This window comes from Heliconius melpomene, chromosome 4 (genome assembly GCF_056956725.1).
Source record: "Heliconius melpomene rosina isolate 202511_hmr_F chromosome 4, ASM5695672v1, whole genome shotgun sequence".
Classification (NCBI taxonomy): domain Eukaryota; kingdom Metazoa; phylum Arthropoda; class Insecta; order Lepidoptera; family Nymphalidae; genus Heliconius; species Heliconius melpomene.
This window is the reverse complement of record NC_140392.1, coordinates 7,679,441-7,696,248: the sequence shown is the minus strand read 5'-3', so window position 1 is coordinate 7,696,248 and position 16,808 is coordinate 7,679,441. Positions and strand designations below refer to the sequence as shown.

Here is a 16,808-nt window from a genome sequence, read left to right as displayed (position 1 = left end):
TTGTCTATATTTTTTAAATATTGTAAGTATAATTAACTAGTATGCATTAACATTAAAATTACTATTTGTTTATTTTAAATGTTTTTCTTATTTCAAATCAACTACATCATGACCAGCGAGTGGATGACAGTCTGGACTAACGTATTTATTAAGTCTTTAAAACAAATTATTAAATATATTTAAACCAAAAGATAAAATCGAGTTACTATAACTTACCGAGTCTTCACCTTATGCTGTTTATCCGGTAGAAGCTGCAGCTTTACATAGGGGTCAGGTCCTGCAGGCTCGCGGCCAGGCAGCCCCTGGCACGACACCACTGACACTACCAGAGCGCTCTTCTCATTCTCATATCTGACAAAATTTGATTAAAAGTTAATTTTAAAAAGCCAAGCCATGATGAAACGTTATTACTTTTTTTAATATTTTAAGCTTTTTACAAATTGACTTAAATTTTATTACATATTCAATATTAGTAAATCATTTTTTTATTTAGCTTCACGCTGTATCCCTCACATAGCAGGGTAAGCTGAGGGAACCTGGGAACCTAATGTTAAGACACTCCGTTTTCATTAAGACACATCCATTCCTCATTTTCCACCGAATTCTGGAGGCATCGCGTGTTGAGTGGCGAAACTCCAGAGCGAAGAAATGGAAATATTAAATATTAAATTTTCTCGAGTGGGAATCGAGCGCCACGATTGATCTCATTAAATTATCATATAATAATAAAATATTTATTGAAAAACGCCTGTAAATTTATATAAAAGTATATACTATTGATAATAAAAGACATTCTTATCTTTTGTAGGCTTAGGTTATATAAAGTATCTATCCTTCGAGAACAGAAAAAACTTTTCTAACATATTACATATTTCCCTTAGGCAAAAATCTTAGTTCTTTCTTACCGGGCTACAAGGATTTCCAATATGAATAGGATTTATATTGAAAGTGCGGCAACTCAAACAACATTCTAAACTTAGTTATATAGAAAGCTAGCTTGTTACCCTGAAGTCCATAGCCAAATTGGCAGGGAATACGGTGCTCTAGGCAATGCGGTGAAACGAAAATGGATGGAGTGGACATAATATACAAATTATTTTAATTTGTGTATTATATAATGACATGCTTAAACTAAAAATAAACCTTAATAAACTAATTTCTTGTCTAATTGTACTAGCGTGTGTTTGTAACGCGATGGTTGTCAGTTCGATCCCATTCGTGTGAAGTGGATAAACGGAGTACCTTAACACTAGGTTCCCTCTGCCTACCAATGCGGAAAGAAGTATCTTACAGTATAAGATACTTCGTGACAAAAACTAAGAAAAAACTAATTTCTAGTATAAGTCAAATATATATTTATTTCTAATACTAGTAAAGCAGATTAATATTTTATTCAATTTCACATGATATCCTTTAAATTTACAAAGTAATCGTCCGCCATAACGTCGACGTTACAGCATACAGTTTCTTTGTTGGCATTTTAAGATATGCATGGATGGTTTAAACCGTTTCAGAGTTGGTACAACCGTAACCGCCTGCTTTATAAAGTCGACATCTGTTAATATTGAATAGGCGAGGGAGTACAAAGCTTAATGAATTCTATTAAAGTATAAAGGAAAAGAAATATTAAATTAGTGTTTAAAAATTATTGCTAAAATATAATTACTGAAAATTATATTATGATTTGATTAACTTTCTTTCCGTAGGCAGACAGGTACTAATAGCAAGACATTCAACTCTCCGCTTATTGTCTGAATTCAAGTCATTGGGACTTGACAAACAAGATTTCAAGTCTCTTACAATCTCGCTCATCGCGGCGTTGATTTTCACCACTCAATACGCAAACTTAACACTAGGTTCCCTCTAAAACAAAGGACTAACAAAAGAAAATATTTATCTATATATATAAAATCGAAAGGTCACTCACTCATCACGAAATCTCAGAAACTACATGTGCTAGGAATCTCAAATTTTGCATAGGAGTTATTTATAGGACGTAGGTGCTCGCTAAGACGGGAATTTGCAATATTCGACTTCTAAGGGGTTGTTTTTGGGGTTGAAAGTTTGTATGAACCTTCGTTACTACAAAAGTCTCAAATTTTGCATGTACGTCACTTATAGGACCTAGGTATTCATGGAGACAGAAATTAATAATAAGTTCACGCGGGCCGCTAGTTCGTAATATTTACGTAGCTATCTCTTATAAAAGTTGACAACGTTAATATTACAAGACATGTTATATTTAATCAATACAACAGTTTTATATTAAGCCGACTTACTTTGATGATTTAATAAGCGAGCTCCCCCGTCGCGTATCAGTCTTTTATAGCTTTTACCGCACGGTACTGTCCCTGTCTGGGGACGTCAACTGTGTTTATCTAAGAGCTCATAAAAAACAATATAAGAGAGATCTCTTACATTTTTTTTGTGTGTCCTCGGATATTTCATTAAAGTGCGAGACGAGAAATTATTTTTTTTAAATATCGACGAAGATAAGAAAAAAGACATTGATACCCAAAATATATTAAAAACGTGCAAAAAAATTATTTATCTCATATCTACCCTAATAACGTAGCTGGAGACAGTTGAAATAATTAAAAATATAAATATTTCGATATCAATACTAAAACAAACGAGTTACCTTCTATAACATTGTATTGTTTCTACTATATAGCAAATTATATAGCATTAAAGTTTAAAATTCAGTATGTTATAGTTTTTGGGAACACTTCTTAACAATATAATCAAACAAAATACTAGAACAATTAGATCCACAGATTCGTCGTATTTATTAAAGTGGGAGATTCTTATAAAATATATTTTAGGGTATTTTTTAATAAGTTACGAGATATTAGAAATATTTTATTATAAAGAAAATAACTACCTCCCTAGCAACAATGATATGACAATGACATAAAAATTACAGTTTTCCCCTTTTTTATATTTCTTTTAAGCCTTTATTAGTGTCGTTTAACTAGACAGTGCTATTAAAATAATACGTAATAAAGCTATCAGCTATATCAGTCCTATTCAGGTTATGAGTATTTTACAGCCGTGTCTCCCGATGCGATGTCGCGGTAATAAAATGCTATTTATTTTGCGACCGCCGCCAAGGGTACTGTTATATGACTTTTAGTGTGCTTTAGCTTATTCAATCAGGTTTAACTCAAGGTTAAAATGTTAAATTAAATTGTTGCTCTAGGTTCCCTCTGCCTACCTTGCTATATGCGTGATACAGTATGAAGTTAAAAAAAAATGTCTATAGTGGAGAACTGTCAATTCTAGCTACAATGAATAACCAAACTAGAAATGTGTTGACTGCAAAGTCGATATTGAACACCTAATTGATTACGTTTCCCTAATAACCATTACTATTTCTTCTGTACGTCAATATGTCTATTTCGAAATGTGAAAACGCGATTTCCATTTGACGAAATAAAATATTTAATATTTCTATTTTGTTCGCTCTGATGTCGATGTAGAGCACGGTGTTGGGTTCCGCCACTCAAATGGCAATGCTTTCAGAATGGTGACAAATGGGGAACGGAGTGACTCGACATTAGGTTCCTTCTACATATTCTGTTGAGTGCGGGATACAGCGTGAAGCTAATACATGTTTGAAATATTCAAAGTAGAGTAAATGTAAGAATATAATCTATATAGAATAGTCTATATATAGTTTGTATGTTATACAATACAAAATAAATAAAAGATCTACGCAATGTTTTCTAAGCAAACGCAATCAAGGGTTGATGAGAACAATTATTGATAAATCTGTTAGCGTTGCCTCCCTAGGGGGGTGGTGGTGGGGGTGGGGGTGAGAGTGGGTGGTAATTGTCTGCGGTTAAAATACGACTTAGTAAATGTATTGATTTTGTGGCTGTTATACAATATGTCGAGTTACATTTATAGCCTATAGGTACATTATTGGCGATAGCTGATGCTATTGGAACATGTGGAAAAATATTTTATAAGGTATTATTTAATATTATTGGAATTATCTTGGTCATATAGATTTTTATGATGATTTGGATTACCAGATGCCGTTCGATCTCCAGCTAATATTAGAACGTTAATAAATTCAAATTCAAATTCAAAATATTCTTTATTCGAATAGGCAATTATTATAAGCACTTTTGAATCGTCGAAAATGCTGAGATATTCTAATGTTTCGAAGGATTTAATACCTAGTAATTGTTTGGAAAATAAATTATTAATTCTGTTTTAGATACTGTTTTATAAACTGCCTAATTTTGTTACAAAGAAACTAGAAATGTCGAAGAAATGATATTATTTAAATTTCATAATAGATACACTTTTCATAAGAAGTGAGTGAGTAGTGCTGATGTAATACACCACACACATAGACTCAGAGAAATTAATTAACTATATTTGTTGATATAGTAGTTGTTGATAGTCTAAATATATAATAGTTAGGAAAAGGTCATACTACGTAGTAAAAAGTTTAATATTTTTCTGCTATTGAAAATAACCACATCATTAAAAGTCATTTGAAAGGCAACAAGAGTTCCAATTATAGGGGATAGAATTTTTTAAAACTAGGTCGCAGTATTGCACGGGTATATTCATTACCGAATGGACCGTACCTGAACGTTTAAGTATTCCAAAAATATTTTATAACTGATATAAAGTGGGGAACGGAAGTGTCTCAATGGACATGGAGAGTTTTAACACTAGGTTCCCTTTGCTGATTCTGCTATGCGGGATACGGAGTAAAGGTATTTGTTTTAAATATGAATGTTTTAAATATAGTTTTCGTGAAATAATAAATTTGAAGAATTGAATATAAGATTCATACACCGGCACACTATAAGTAAAACACGTTGGTCTTCCTTGCATATGAATGCAAAACAACTAAAACTCTTTAAAGATTAAAAAAGAACTCAAAAACTACATTTCACTTGCTCTCATGAAATGTCTTTACATTTTTGTTTACCTTTTCTGAGTCATGAACTCATGACCCGCCTTACACAGTCATAGTTGCAGGATATGCTACAAAGCGCATACATATTTAACGACACTCGACGATTGAGTTCCTGGCGTACATACACCTACACCTACACTTCCACCTACACCTGCACCTACATGAACACATACACCTACAATATGAACGTTACAGACGTAACTCCCAGACGGCACTCATCCAACATTCTGCTTCGCATCGGAACACGAGCTATTGGCCCCACTGCTTCAGTTAAAAATGCAATGAAAATATTTTATTAAAAGGCATTTGCTAGTGCATTTGGAATTCGTGAGCGAGTGTTTAATTTTTTATTTAACTTCTCAATAGTTGAGGCTGTTATGGGTTCGATCCCCACTTGAGGAGATATATATTTCTTCGCTCTGGTGTCGATGGAAAGCGCAGCATTCAGCGGAAAGGCCAAAATAAAATATTTTTAATCGATGTTAATGAAAAAATACTTAATATTAATAAACTCACATTTTAATTTATACCTGTTACAAAAATACGAGTATTACGTACAAAAATAATATTTTAATTTTAAGACAAAGTAATCTCTGATGTTATCTAAGTGATTGTTTTAACAAGGAGTTATGGTGTATTACTTAAGCTCGTTTCTTATTATGAAGAATATTTATTATGAAGTTGTAATAGAAATATTTTAATATAGCAGCTTTTCCGTCTTTTAATTTTTTACTCAAAAGCCTATTTTTTCCTTGTAACAAAAAAAGAAATATGAAAGTACTGATATAAATAATACATTTCTCTCAATTAACAAAGTTTCACAATATTTTATAATTTTTTAATATTTATTTTATTAATTTATCTTTATTATAGAATATTTGATTGATTTAATTAAATATTTAATTTCCTAATGTACACTTTTATTGCATTTACACTAAACTATTAGATATCCAATAATAATAATAACTTAAACATTCTATTTCATATTTTTTTATAAAAATAAGATGTATTTTTAAAATTTACATCAAGTAAAAATCGTACAATTAAATAATTGCCATTTAGTAACAAAAACATGTTTTTAAGTTAAATAAAGTTTGTTTAAAAGTTTTAATTAAAGTTAGTTAGTTATTGTTAGCTACATCTTAAATTTAATAGAGGCTAGTCGTGGTGTAGGAGCACAAGCATGTGACTGTTAAGGTGATAGATTGTAGGTTCGATTCTCATTTGGGGTACTAAAATATTTAAAATGTTATATATTAACTTTGGTAACTAGGCAAAGGGCTACGTTGAATTCCGCCACTTAACACGTAATGGCTCGAGAATTCCGCGTGAAGTGCGGGTGTCCTAATAGCCATGGAGTGTTTTAACACAAGGTTCCCAACTTCAAAATAAATAATTACAAAAAACTTACCGCAATTTAAAATGCAGGTCACCAAGTCGTCCATCGGTAGTAGTGATCTCAGGCTCAACGGGTTTAGGTTTCTCAGTGGCGTTCGCGTCCGCCAGCTCCTTGCTGAGGGGGGTCACCAGTTCGGGTGCGGTGGGGGTGTGTGGACTGTTACCACCGGATGGCTAGTGATGAGAGTGATTTTGTTTATTTTTTTTCTAGATATTCCGTGATTTTTTACCTACATGTTATATGTACTAATAGTAATAAATATTTCTGTTATGTTGTTATGCGTTGCCTAGATTATGTTTTAAGTAACTAATAAACGCCATTTGATTCAACTGTATTCGAATAATAATATTTATTTCGACCAATAAAGGGGTCTACACTTGGGTCTCAAGTACCAAAAAGTGCTCCGAGATAAAGATTATTTGTATTGTATGCCGTTTATTGATTATTAAAATAAAGAAAATGGCAGAATATAACAATATTAAAAACTGTAAAAATGAATGATGAATGATGAAACGAATATCACATCTAATTTGTTTGAACAGGTTTAGAACATTTTTAGTATACAAATTAAAAAATATATTAATTTTTACATTAAATATTTATTGTTCTCCAATGTGAATCACGCTCGTGTCTCTGCGCCTCGACTGGCGGCAATAAATCGGCGGAAAATGGAGAACTGATTGTCTTAACACTAGGTTCCCTCTGCCTAACCCGCTAAATGTGGTATACAGCGTGAAGCTGACTGTTCAATATGATTACATTACAAAATACAAGTTCCTCACAGTAACTACAGCATTGGTGATTGGCTGAGGGGTCGCGGGCGCAGGTGGCGCGGCGGCGGTGGGCGACGGCGATTTCCGCAGGTAGTGCGTGGCGGAGCCCGGAGATCGCACGGCTGTGGCGCGGCGAGGTGGTTGGAACACCAGAGCCTTGTCTGGTCCTCGTTTGCCTCCTGGGTTTGGATTTTGAAGAAGAATGTATGATGGGTTTGTTATTTATTAAGATATATTTAGTATTAGTATGTAGCACTTGAAATTTTTTAAGCTCTTCTATTCATCCCAATTTTACTTAAAAGGAAAATTTAAAATATTTCGTTTTTTAATATTCCCCACTCAACACACACTGTCTCTAAAATTGGACGGGAAAATGTCAGGAAACTGTTTTTTCAATACTTACCAAGTTTGTGAGAAAGTGTAGAGCGTCGACGAGCAACCCAACAAGCTAAAGCGGCGAGAGCGATCACGACCAGAGCAGAAGCCCCCACCACCAGCATCCAAAACGTTGGACTGTGCCATTCGCCCGCTAAAACAAAAGTAATTTATATATCTTATAGAAAAACATAATAAAAACTAGTGTTACGGCAGTCCAATCTTATGTAGTTTTAACTCTATTACAAGTCATTATATATAGCGGAACCTAACGCCACATCTTGCATTATCAGAGGAAAATGAAATTCTTTGTGGACATCGAATAATTTTCCATTGAGTTAAACACTGCGTTAAGCCATCACGACCACAATTTAATTAATAATTAAATTGAAAATAAATAAATTCCGTAAGTAAATAAGGTTATAGAGACAAGATATAAGAAAGTTCATTTAGGTATTACGCAAAACACACATACAACGACTGGGTCACATGTATATTCAACCATTTCTGAACATGCAGAGTAGATGGATTTCGAGATGCATTCTCAACAATATGAAATCGTTTCTTTGAAGAAAAGAAGAAAGGTTTTAAGAACTTTTAGCGTTTACTAAATGCTACTGAATTTAGAAGTGTTTTTTTTTTCTTTTTGTCTAATTATCTCATTTTTGTTCAATCAGTAGTTTTCTGTTTATTAAAACCATTAGTTATGTATTTAAAAAAAATATATAAAATAGGGATAAAAATAAATAATTTTCAACTTTATTTAAGTTTAAAAGTTAATTTACAAAAGTTTATTTAAAAATTTAAATTACCATTGACTGATACAATTATATATTTGTTATTCACAAATCACGCTTTAGCCCATACGCAGGATAGGGAACCTAGTGTTATGACACTTCGTTCCACACACTGCTCAGTTTTCAAGACCTTCGAAATCTATTTCCTTCTGGGTAGCGGAATTTAAAGACGCGTTTTGTCTCATTTCCAATTGTAATTCATTCCGATCGCGGGAATCACTTACAGTCGGACGCAGTGTATTTTAATATAATAATATATAATTTTATATTAATATATACATAAAGTCCTTGAGTGGAGACCGCGGATCGGCAAGCGTAGCGTAGGGCGCCCTCCAGCTCGATGGACCGACGACCTGAAGAAGGTTGCTGGCTTCGACTGGATGCGGAAGGCGGAGGATCGGGAGCTTTGGCGCACCCTGGGAGAGGCCTATGTCCAGCAGTGGACCCGAAAAGGCTGGTTTGATTGATTGATTGATTGATATACATAAAGGCTATAAAAGTATATGAGAGAAACAAATCCGAACATATGAGCCACTTATACTTAGTACTGATTACATCGATCTTCACTGAACACCCTTGACCCAGTGTGGTAGATTAGGTTCGAGCTTTTAAGTGTACTATTATTAACACTCTCAAAGAAATCCATAGTTTTAGATCTAAATAACATGTATATATTTAATTCTGAATGAGAAATTGTCAAAAACTATTGATTTTTTTGATGAAGTTTTAACCTACTCATAGAGTTTAAGCACTCCGTTCTCTATTTTCCGTCGAAATCTGGAGACTAAATCAGACTGAAGAAATAAAAATATTAATTTGAATAAATTGCAGTCCCACACTTTTGCCCCTACTACGCTACGACTGGCTTCCCCTATTATATCCTTGTAAGAGATTTAGAAACATACTTTTGTGTGTTATAATAAAGCTAGTTCCTAAACTCTTAAGTAAGAATTACATACAGTACATGTAGAAAAACTCTATAATTTTAGGTCAGAGGTAATTTAGAGCAAGCGTGAGTATCTCTTGCTCCTAATTACTTCTACTTGTTCCTTTTACAGCAACGTCTTAACACAGCATCTTTAAAAATACATGTAAACAGAAAAAAATTGTGTTCCATTTATTTCTGTACTAGAGACTCTATCGTGGCTACGCTAGTTTAAACTTATTTTTATATTCCAGTCAAAAGATATATATATATTTTAAATAAAATGTATCCTATGTTCTTTCTAATACCTTTAAGAATACGTCAACGAAGTTTCATAATAATCGATTGAGTAGTTTTGGGGTGATAGCGTAACAAACAAACTTACATTCACTATTTATAATATTAATATGATTCTAGTAGAGGCATTCAGAGATGCTAATTATAATATTGCCTCAATCATTTGAATATATATTAATTAAGGAGTCGGTTAAATGCTTAATGGTACATCTTAGCACGGAAGTACATGAAGGAGTATTAATCGTAAGTACTTCTCATTACTTCGAAACTAGCCGTGGTGTACGGGCACAACTGTTATTGTAAACGCGACTGGTCGTGGGTTCGATCCACACTCGAGGAAATTATATATTTATTTAAGTTTATATTTTCATTTCTTCGCTCTGGCGTCGAGGCAAAGCGCGGTGTTAAAATCCGCACGCGCGTGTGCGAGAAACAACGTGAACTTGATTACATCTCATAATTGGTAAAATATTTCAATATAAAAAAAATGTTTTATTAAAATGAAAGAGACGCTTTATCTTTAGTACTAAGAGATTTTCCACAGATGCGACTCTTTAATATTGTATTGGCTCAGCATAAAAGCTTTTATTTAAAATTTAATTATAATATTTTTTTACTATTAAAACTATTCAAATAAGAATCTCATTATTTTCATAGCCCAGGGGCGAGCGCGACAGGCTCTGGGTTCGATTCGCATTCGAGGAAATAAAATATTGAACATTTTCATTTCGCTCTGGTGTCGTGGACGTGGTATTGGCAGAGTTCTTAAACCGCAATGCCTTCGAAATTCAGTGGAAATTGGGGATTGTACACTGAACTCCCTCTGCCTGTGGGACAGGCTGGGTGGGCCCTGCTACTTGTGGGATACAGTGTGAAGGTGAAAAAAAATGTATAATAAAAAAATGGAGAGAATAGAAAATTTAAATATTTTTAATATTTTTTAAGTTAGTCCGTCTTAAATACAATATACAATACACACCCATGCCCCTTTTGACATTAGTTTCTTTAATCACAACAGAAAATATGACCTACATTCATAATATGAGCCCTAAAGTTGGACGGCTGTAGAAATTCATACAATATGGTAGAAATATTGAGAGCAAAACTTTCCCTTTATTAATACGCTGCAAAGTATCCGAATGCTTTAGATATATATGTGACAAAGTTATTTTGTGAAGAGGCCGTCTTGGAGCAGGAGCACAAGGGTGTGATTGTAACGCGACGATTGTGGGTTCGATCCCCACTTGAAGGAATGAATTATTATTTCTCAATATTTTCATTAAGGCACTAAGGCACCACTCAACACCCATGTTGAGACTAAAAATTCGACGGAGAGTGAAGAACGGAGTGTCTTTACTTTCTTCTGTCTACCCTGCTGTATACGGGAAGAATCGAACTTAAGCTTATGATCTAATTCGAACTTAAGATTTGGCTATGAATCAATTTTACCATAAATGGAGACTAATTTAAATATTTACTTTAAAAGTATTTATTAAACAAAACAAAATATATCCTTTACATAAGGTAATTTTCTTGGCTATGCCTAAAAGAAACTGGATAAACTCGTAAAAGTCTCAAAGCAAAGCTCTTTCTAGCAAAATGTATCTACAATATCAAACCTAAGCCTGTCTCGAGCCCGCCGAGACCTTTATTTGTCAAAAGGAGAGAGGACCGAATCGGCATCGCAAATTGGAACCTCCGAACAAGTGAAATTGAATTCATAACCTAAATATTTCAACCAAAATAGATTTAGGTCGAAGTATAATAAAGCAACATGTTGGATTGAGACGGGTTGGGATTCCTTTAAATATTTTATAGCTAACGGTTATTTAATAACGCGTACGGTATACGGTGTCGAAGCGTGGCGTTGAGTTTCGCCAATCAACACGCAATGCCACCAAAGTTCAGCGGAAAATGGGGAATGTAATATCTTAACCATAGGTTCCCTCAGTCCACATTGCTATGTGCTATACAAGTTGATTATATCTTTATACAGAGAGAAACATTTATCAGAACCTCCTAGGAAACAAAATATGAAATTTCAGCATAAATAAGCAATCTTAATAAGAGAAATAAAATGAAAGAAAATTTATTTATTGAAAAGCAATTATAATATAACAATAATATGTCACCAAATTATTATAACCTTCTTTTGTGAAACATTCCGTAGCAACAAGCATTGAACCCTTTTGTAGTTCACTTAACATTTTTATAAATGGAGAAAGAAAAGAAATAGAATAAAAGAAATATTATTATTTCTTGGATAACAGGCGAGTAATAAACTCGATAGATAAAGATCCAGACTGTTTTAAATGGAGCATGAAAGTGCGCTACGAATCTTGTATAAATAAACTTTTCTACTATTTTAATTGCCTTACATAATTCAGTGACCGTCTGGCAACTTGACGACTACTAAAATGTCACCTGCAACTTCGTTTGTGAGGATATTAAGACGTAAAATGGAAAATCCCGTTGTTTTCCGTTAAGAAATCCCCTACTAGTACTCCCCTACGCTCCTAAACTTACCCCCTAGGTGCACAATATACAAATTTCATCTTTCTAAGTCCGCTAGTTACATAGAAACGGAAAAGTTTTATATATATAAACGAATGTAGATACTAGCGGCGGTTTATTTATATTTAATAATTTATTAAAAATAATCATCGTTATATTTATATTTATTATTAAAAAAATGATTTAAGGTCGTCGTAGCGCAGGGGCACAAGCGGATGACTGTAACGCGAAGGTTGCGGGTATGATTCCCACATAGGAGAATAAATTATTATTTATTAATATTTTAATTTCTTCACTCTGGGACCAGAGACAAAAACGCGGTTAAATTCCGCCACTCAACACGCAAAACCTCGAAAATTTAGCTGATAGTAAGAAACTCTGCCCACTGTTTATGAGGGAATGAGTATGAATGAAACAGCGTGAAGCTCCAAAAAATAGATTTTGTTCGTCTCTTAAATCAGTTACGTAATTCTTGCGTCGCTCTTGATTACGTACAGATAGATACACAATAATGCTATTAGCGGAACTGATAAATAAAAGCTTAACTAAATCCTATTACATGTCGTTAGGTTCAAATAGTTTTATGGTTTTCACAGTCACGGCAAAGGTTATATACGAGTACATAGATAGACTTCATGTTGTAACTCGCATATATCAAGTTAGGCAGAACCTACCATTAAGATGCTATATTTAAACAATTAAATTAACTGACTGTTTGCTTGTAACAATATTAGAATTATTAAATTAAAATTCAACTATTAAAGGGCTAATAACAAATAAATAGAAACTTTAAAGTACGTATAATTTAACATTATTTTTGTTAATATCTGTTCTCGGGTTTGTAAACTAAGAGTACCAGCAATTTGTGTGCCAGTGCTTGCACTAAGGAATTCATTGATCAAAAATATTTTGGAAGATTACAATGCCAGTGATTTTCAGTGTCTCGTAATCTTGTATCAAATTCCAAACATTTATTCAATTAAACTTGATGGAATTAGGAAATCCATAAAGGTAATATCATAACAATATGTTGAAAATTTTTGAGGTACTTAGCCCGTATTTATAAACTGTTCTCAAATCTGAGATCGATCTTGAGATGCCGTTTTTATATGTCATCATAAATTATATGTTTATGTTTCAATTTCTAAGATTGCGTTTGCTCCATTTTTAATTATTTTTTTTCGCAATATAAATAAAAACAATTTGAATACCCTAATCTAATAATAGCCCTCGTGGTTTCCAATTACATCATGTTTTAAAAGTTTTAAATATAATTAGATTTGCACAAATTTCCATATATTAGTAATCAATAAGGCTGATGTCTAAGCCGCAAAATGATTGATAAATGATTCATATAAAATTTTATCGAGAAGATAAAAAAAGTACCAACTGATATAAAAAGCTCTTACTTTTAGTTTGTACGTAACTTTAAAAAAATTGTAGAAAAAAAATGTAATATGCGCATATATATTTTTTTCTATGGATATGAGACTTTATTTAATTTTGTAATATTGGACAATGTTGCGCAAATGAATAGAAATAGGCTTCAGTTTCATGATATTACATTTCATAGCACCACCTTTCATTTTGCTCTATCCACGTTATGAGTTAAGCGTTAGGGCTGTCGTCATGAAGTCCTATGAATGAATAAAGATCATTCTAATATAAGATATCTCAAAATAGTCAATCATAAAAACATGAGGATGAAAGAAATAATTAGCTCTCTTCTTATAATAAGAAAATATAAATATATTACAATAATACCTACATATGCAGTAATTACACAATATAAAGAAAAAATCTAAATTATAAAACATTCTGAGAAAAAAAAAATGTATATCAAAATCAATTATTATATTACTAGTGGACCCGAACGCGGCTACGCCCGCTTGTACTATAAGAATATTTATTAAATATATTTATGAAATTATTTTCAGTTTTCAATAGAGAGATGCGTTAAGCAAGCTCATTTTGGGTGACGTTTTCTAACAACAATCTTTGCAAATCGTTGCTTAGCAACGACGGTTGTTATTAACATGGCGGAATAAATTGCATGTCAAATTAATAAGTATTTTAATATATTGCTATATATCAAAAATATTATAAATATGAGAAAAAAAAAGTATCCTATGTTCATCCCCAGACCCTCAAATATCTCTATATGAGTATTTTATCACAATTAAATTAGCGGTTTGGCCCTGATTGCGTAAAAGACAGACAGACAGAGTTACTTTCGAATTTATAATATAGGTATGGATGAACTTCATGGTCCAGCCACGGTACAGCCCTAAGCTTAGCTGAGCGGATCGTCAGTCATTTAAATATATCGTCTCTCTTTATCTCCGGCCGAAAAAGCGAACAATGCCGGTGCGAGTATGATATGGAAATACTCAGAGAATATCAATTTTTATGAAAGCTGGCACAGCGTCTTTTCTAACTACGTATTGAAACGTATATTTTTTATGAAAAATATTCATATGGCTTTTTTATGAGGCCAGTTCTGGCGCAATTCTTAAAATATGACTATAAACAAGAAAGATTTTAAGAGCTCGATTCCCACTCGAGAAAATGAATAGTATTTTTTTTTCATTTCTTTGTTCTGGTGTCCAGGCAAATCTCTGCGTTGAGTTCTACCACTCCTCACGTGATGCCTCTAGAGTTCAGTGGAAAATGGGAAAATTTCACCATATTAGATTAATATATTATAATATTACCACCACATATAACAAGGGTAGTTAAATTAAGGGTAAGTAAGACTTATATCTTAATAAAACTGTGTTAAGTCACAGTATAGATTCATCCATAAATATTATTAATAAGAATGTAGATTAGTAAAATTAAAATAATAATATTTCCTTTTGGAAATATCTAACAAAAATCGTTATCGTCAGAATTTTCCACTCACCGCAACACGTGCCTCGAAGGAGCGTGATCTATTCGAGAATACCTGAGGGGAGCTTGTCTTGTTATAGGTTTTAATAATAAAGGAATATAGCATTCCATATAATAGTTCCATTTGGAAATCGTAGTAAGACTATAAGTAGAATCTAGTGGTTAAGAACTTCTTAACTGGCTTGACCTACTTAAATTGAAATGTTCATACAATTTATATTCTAATAGATATTTTCCTTTGTTTCGAGCTTCTCATACTTTTAATATTTTTTAACACAGATATGTTATAAAAATTAAAGGCTTATAAAAAAGAATTGAATGAGATGAAACCGTCGATCGTCTAGTGGTAGAATTTAACGCCAGGCTTTACCTTAGTGCCAGAGAGAAGAAATGAAGATATTAACAAATAATAATTCATTTCCCCGAGTGGGGATTGAACCCACAATTCCCAGTGTCACAAAGATGTTTAGCTATAAATAAAGATTTAATTTATAGTTTACGTTGAATATACTCGTACATTGAAGTGTATATTGTAAAAGTTTTACACACGCTAGCTAGCCTAGCTGGCTTTAGTAAGAGCAAACATTTAATTAAATTTAAATGGAGATTAATTTTAATAGAAATTAATTAAAAACACGTGAATTACGTAGTTTTCAAACACAAGTCGACCACAAAATGGTTTCCCGTTTCAAATGCGAGAGCATTCACGTTATAGAGCTGTAAAGTTATTATGAGGGTTTTTCCATAGCGTGAATAATGTTTGGAAAGTAGTCAGAATTATTGTTTTATATTTATTTAATTTAAATTTCTATGTAGGTACTATGTTCTCTTTTTATTTCAATTTTTAATTTAATGTTTATATTTGTTTTATATTTTTATAATTGACGTACATAATTTTAAATGTAACTATGATTTTTTTTTCATTTCATTTGGTAGTGCAAGATAGCGTGAGACTGTTAGCGCGACGGGCTGTGAGTTCAATTTCCACTCGAGAAAACGAAATATTTGTCTGGCCATGAGAAAAACCGCGTCGTTAAGTACCGCCATGCAACACACAATATCTCCTATTCCGCAGAAAGTGGGAACGGAAGTGTCTAAATGGGATTGAACTGTCTTAACACTAAGCTACTAGGTTCCCTTTGCCTCCCCGGCTACGTGCGGAAACGTGAAGCAAAAAAGCCAAATATATTTTTGGCTTATATATCCAAAGATTGACATAAATTAATGATTACTTTAAGCAATATTAAATTATATGGAAGTCTGTTTCTTGGAAAATCACCGTTCAGTCAGTAAATCCCCTTGTCTCCTCTCCTCGACCCATGTCAAATCAACGATCAATCTCTTTAAAAGCTAAGTGGACTCTTAGCTCGTCTCTCGTACTTATCAAGATTACTTTCGAGGTACCTTTAAGGTACCTTTAATATACGGCGACAGTTCAGAAACTTGAGATTGCGTAAAAGTTATAAAACTAGACCTTAACTTTGTAGGTACGCTTCCTTTAGACTTTACTAACTAAATTATAGAATTAAATGAGTAATTTATATTTGTTATGATTCTTTCTTATTTATAAGTAAAGTTTTTAATGGAATTTATCATGTAATATAGAGAGATTGATAGATAAACTAATTGCAGCTTTTTTTAGCTAGCATTTAGCAGGAAAGCCCGAGGGAACCTGGGAACGTAGTGTTAAGACACTTCGTTTCCATTAAGAGTTTCCGGTGAATTCTGGAGCGCATTGCGTGTTGAGTGGCGGAACTCAAGTCCGTCTCATGCTCCTTCGCCACGATTGGTCTCAAAAATATATATCAAACTACTAAATCCATATCTACATCAAAATGTAAGCAACGTTAGTAGTAAAATTGAGTATTTTCAAGTAAAATTACGGTAATAA

General features: G+C 32.9%; 1 protein-coding gene across 1 annotated transcript in view; it reads right to left on the bottom strand.

Annotated features, from left to right (window-relative positions):
• Nucleotides 1-16,808, bottom strand: part of Syt4 (Synaptotagmin 4) — a 30,442-nt gene that overhangs the window by 5,735 nt on the left and 7,899 nt on the right. Inside the window, exons 2-5 of the mRNA XM_085208390.1 lie at nt 7,521-7,646; nt 7,127-7,296; nt 6,357-6,517; nt 217-351 (exon numbers count right to left, since the gene is read on the bottom strand). Coding sequence (XP_085064516.1) covers nt 217-351; nt 6,357-6,517; nt 7,127-7,296; nt 7,521-7,646 — 592 coding nt within the window. The remainder of the gene's footprint in view (nt 1-216; nt 352-6,356; nt 6,518-7,126; nt 7,297-7,520; nt 7,647-16,808) is intronic.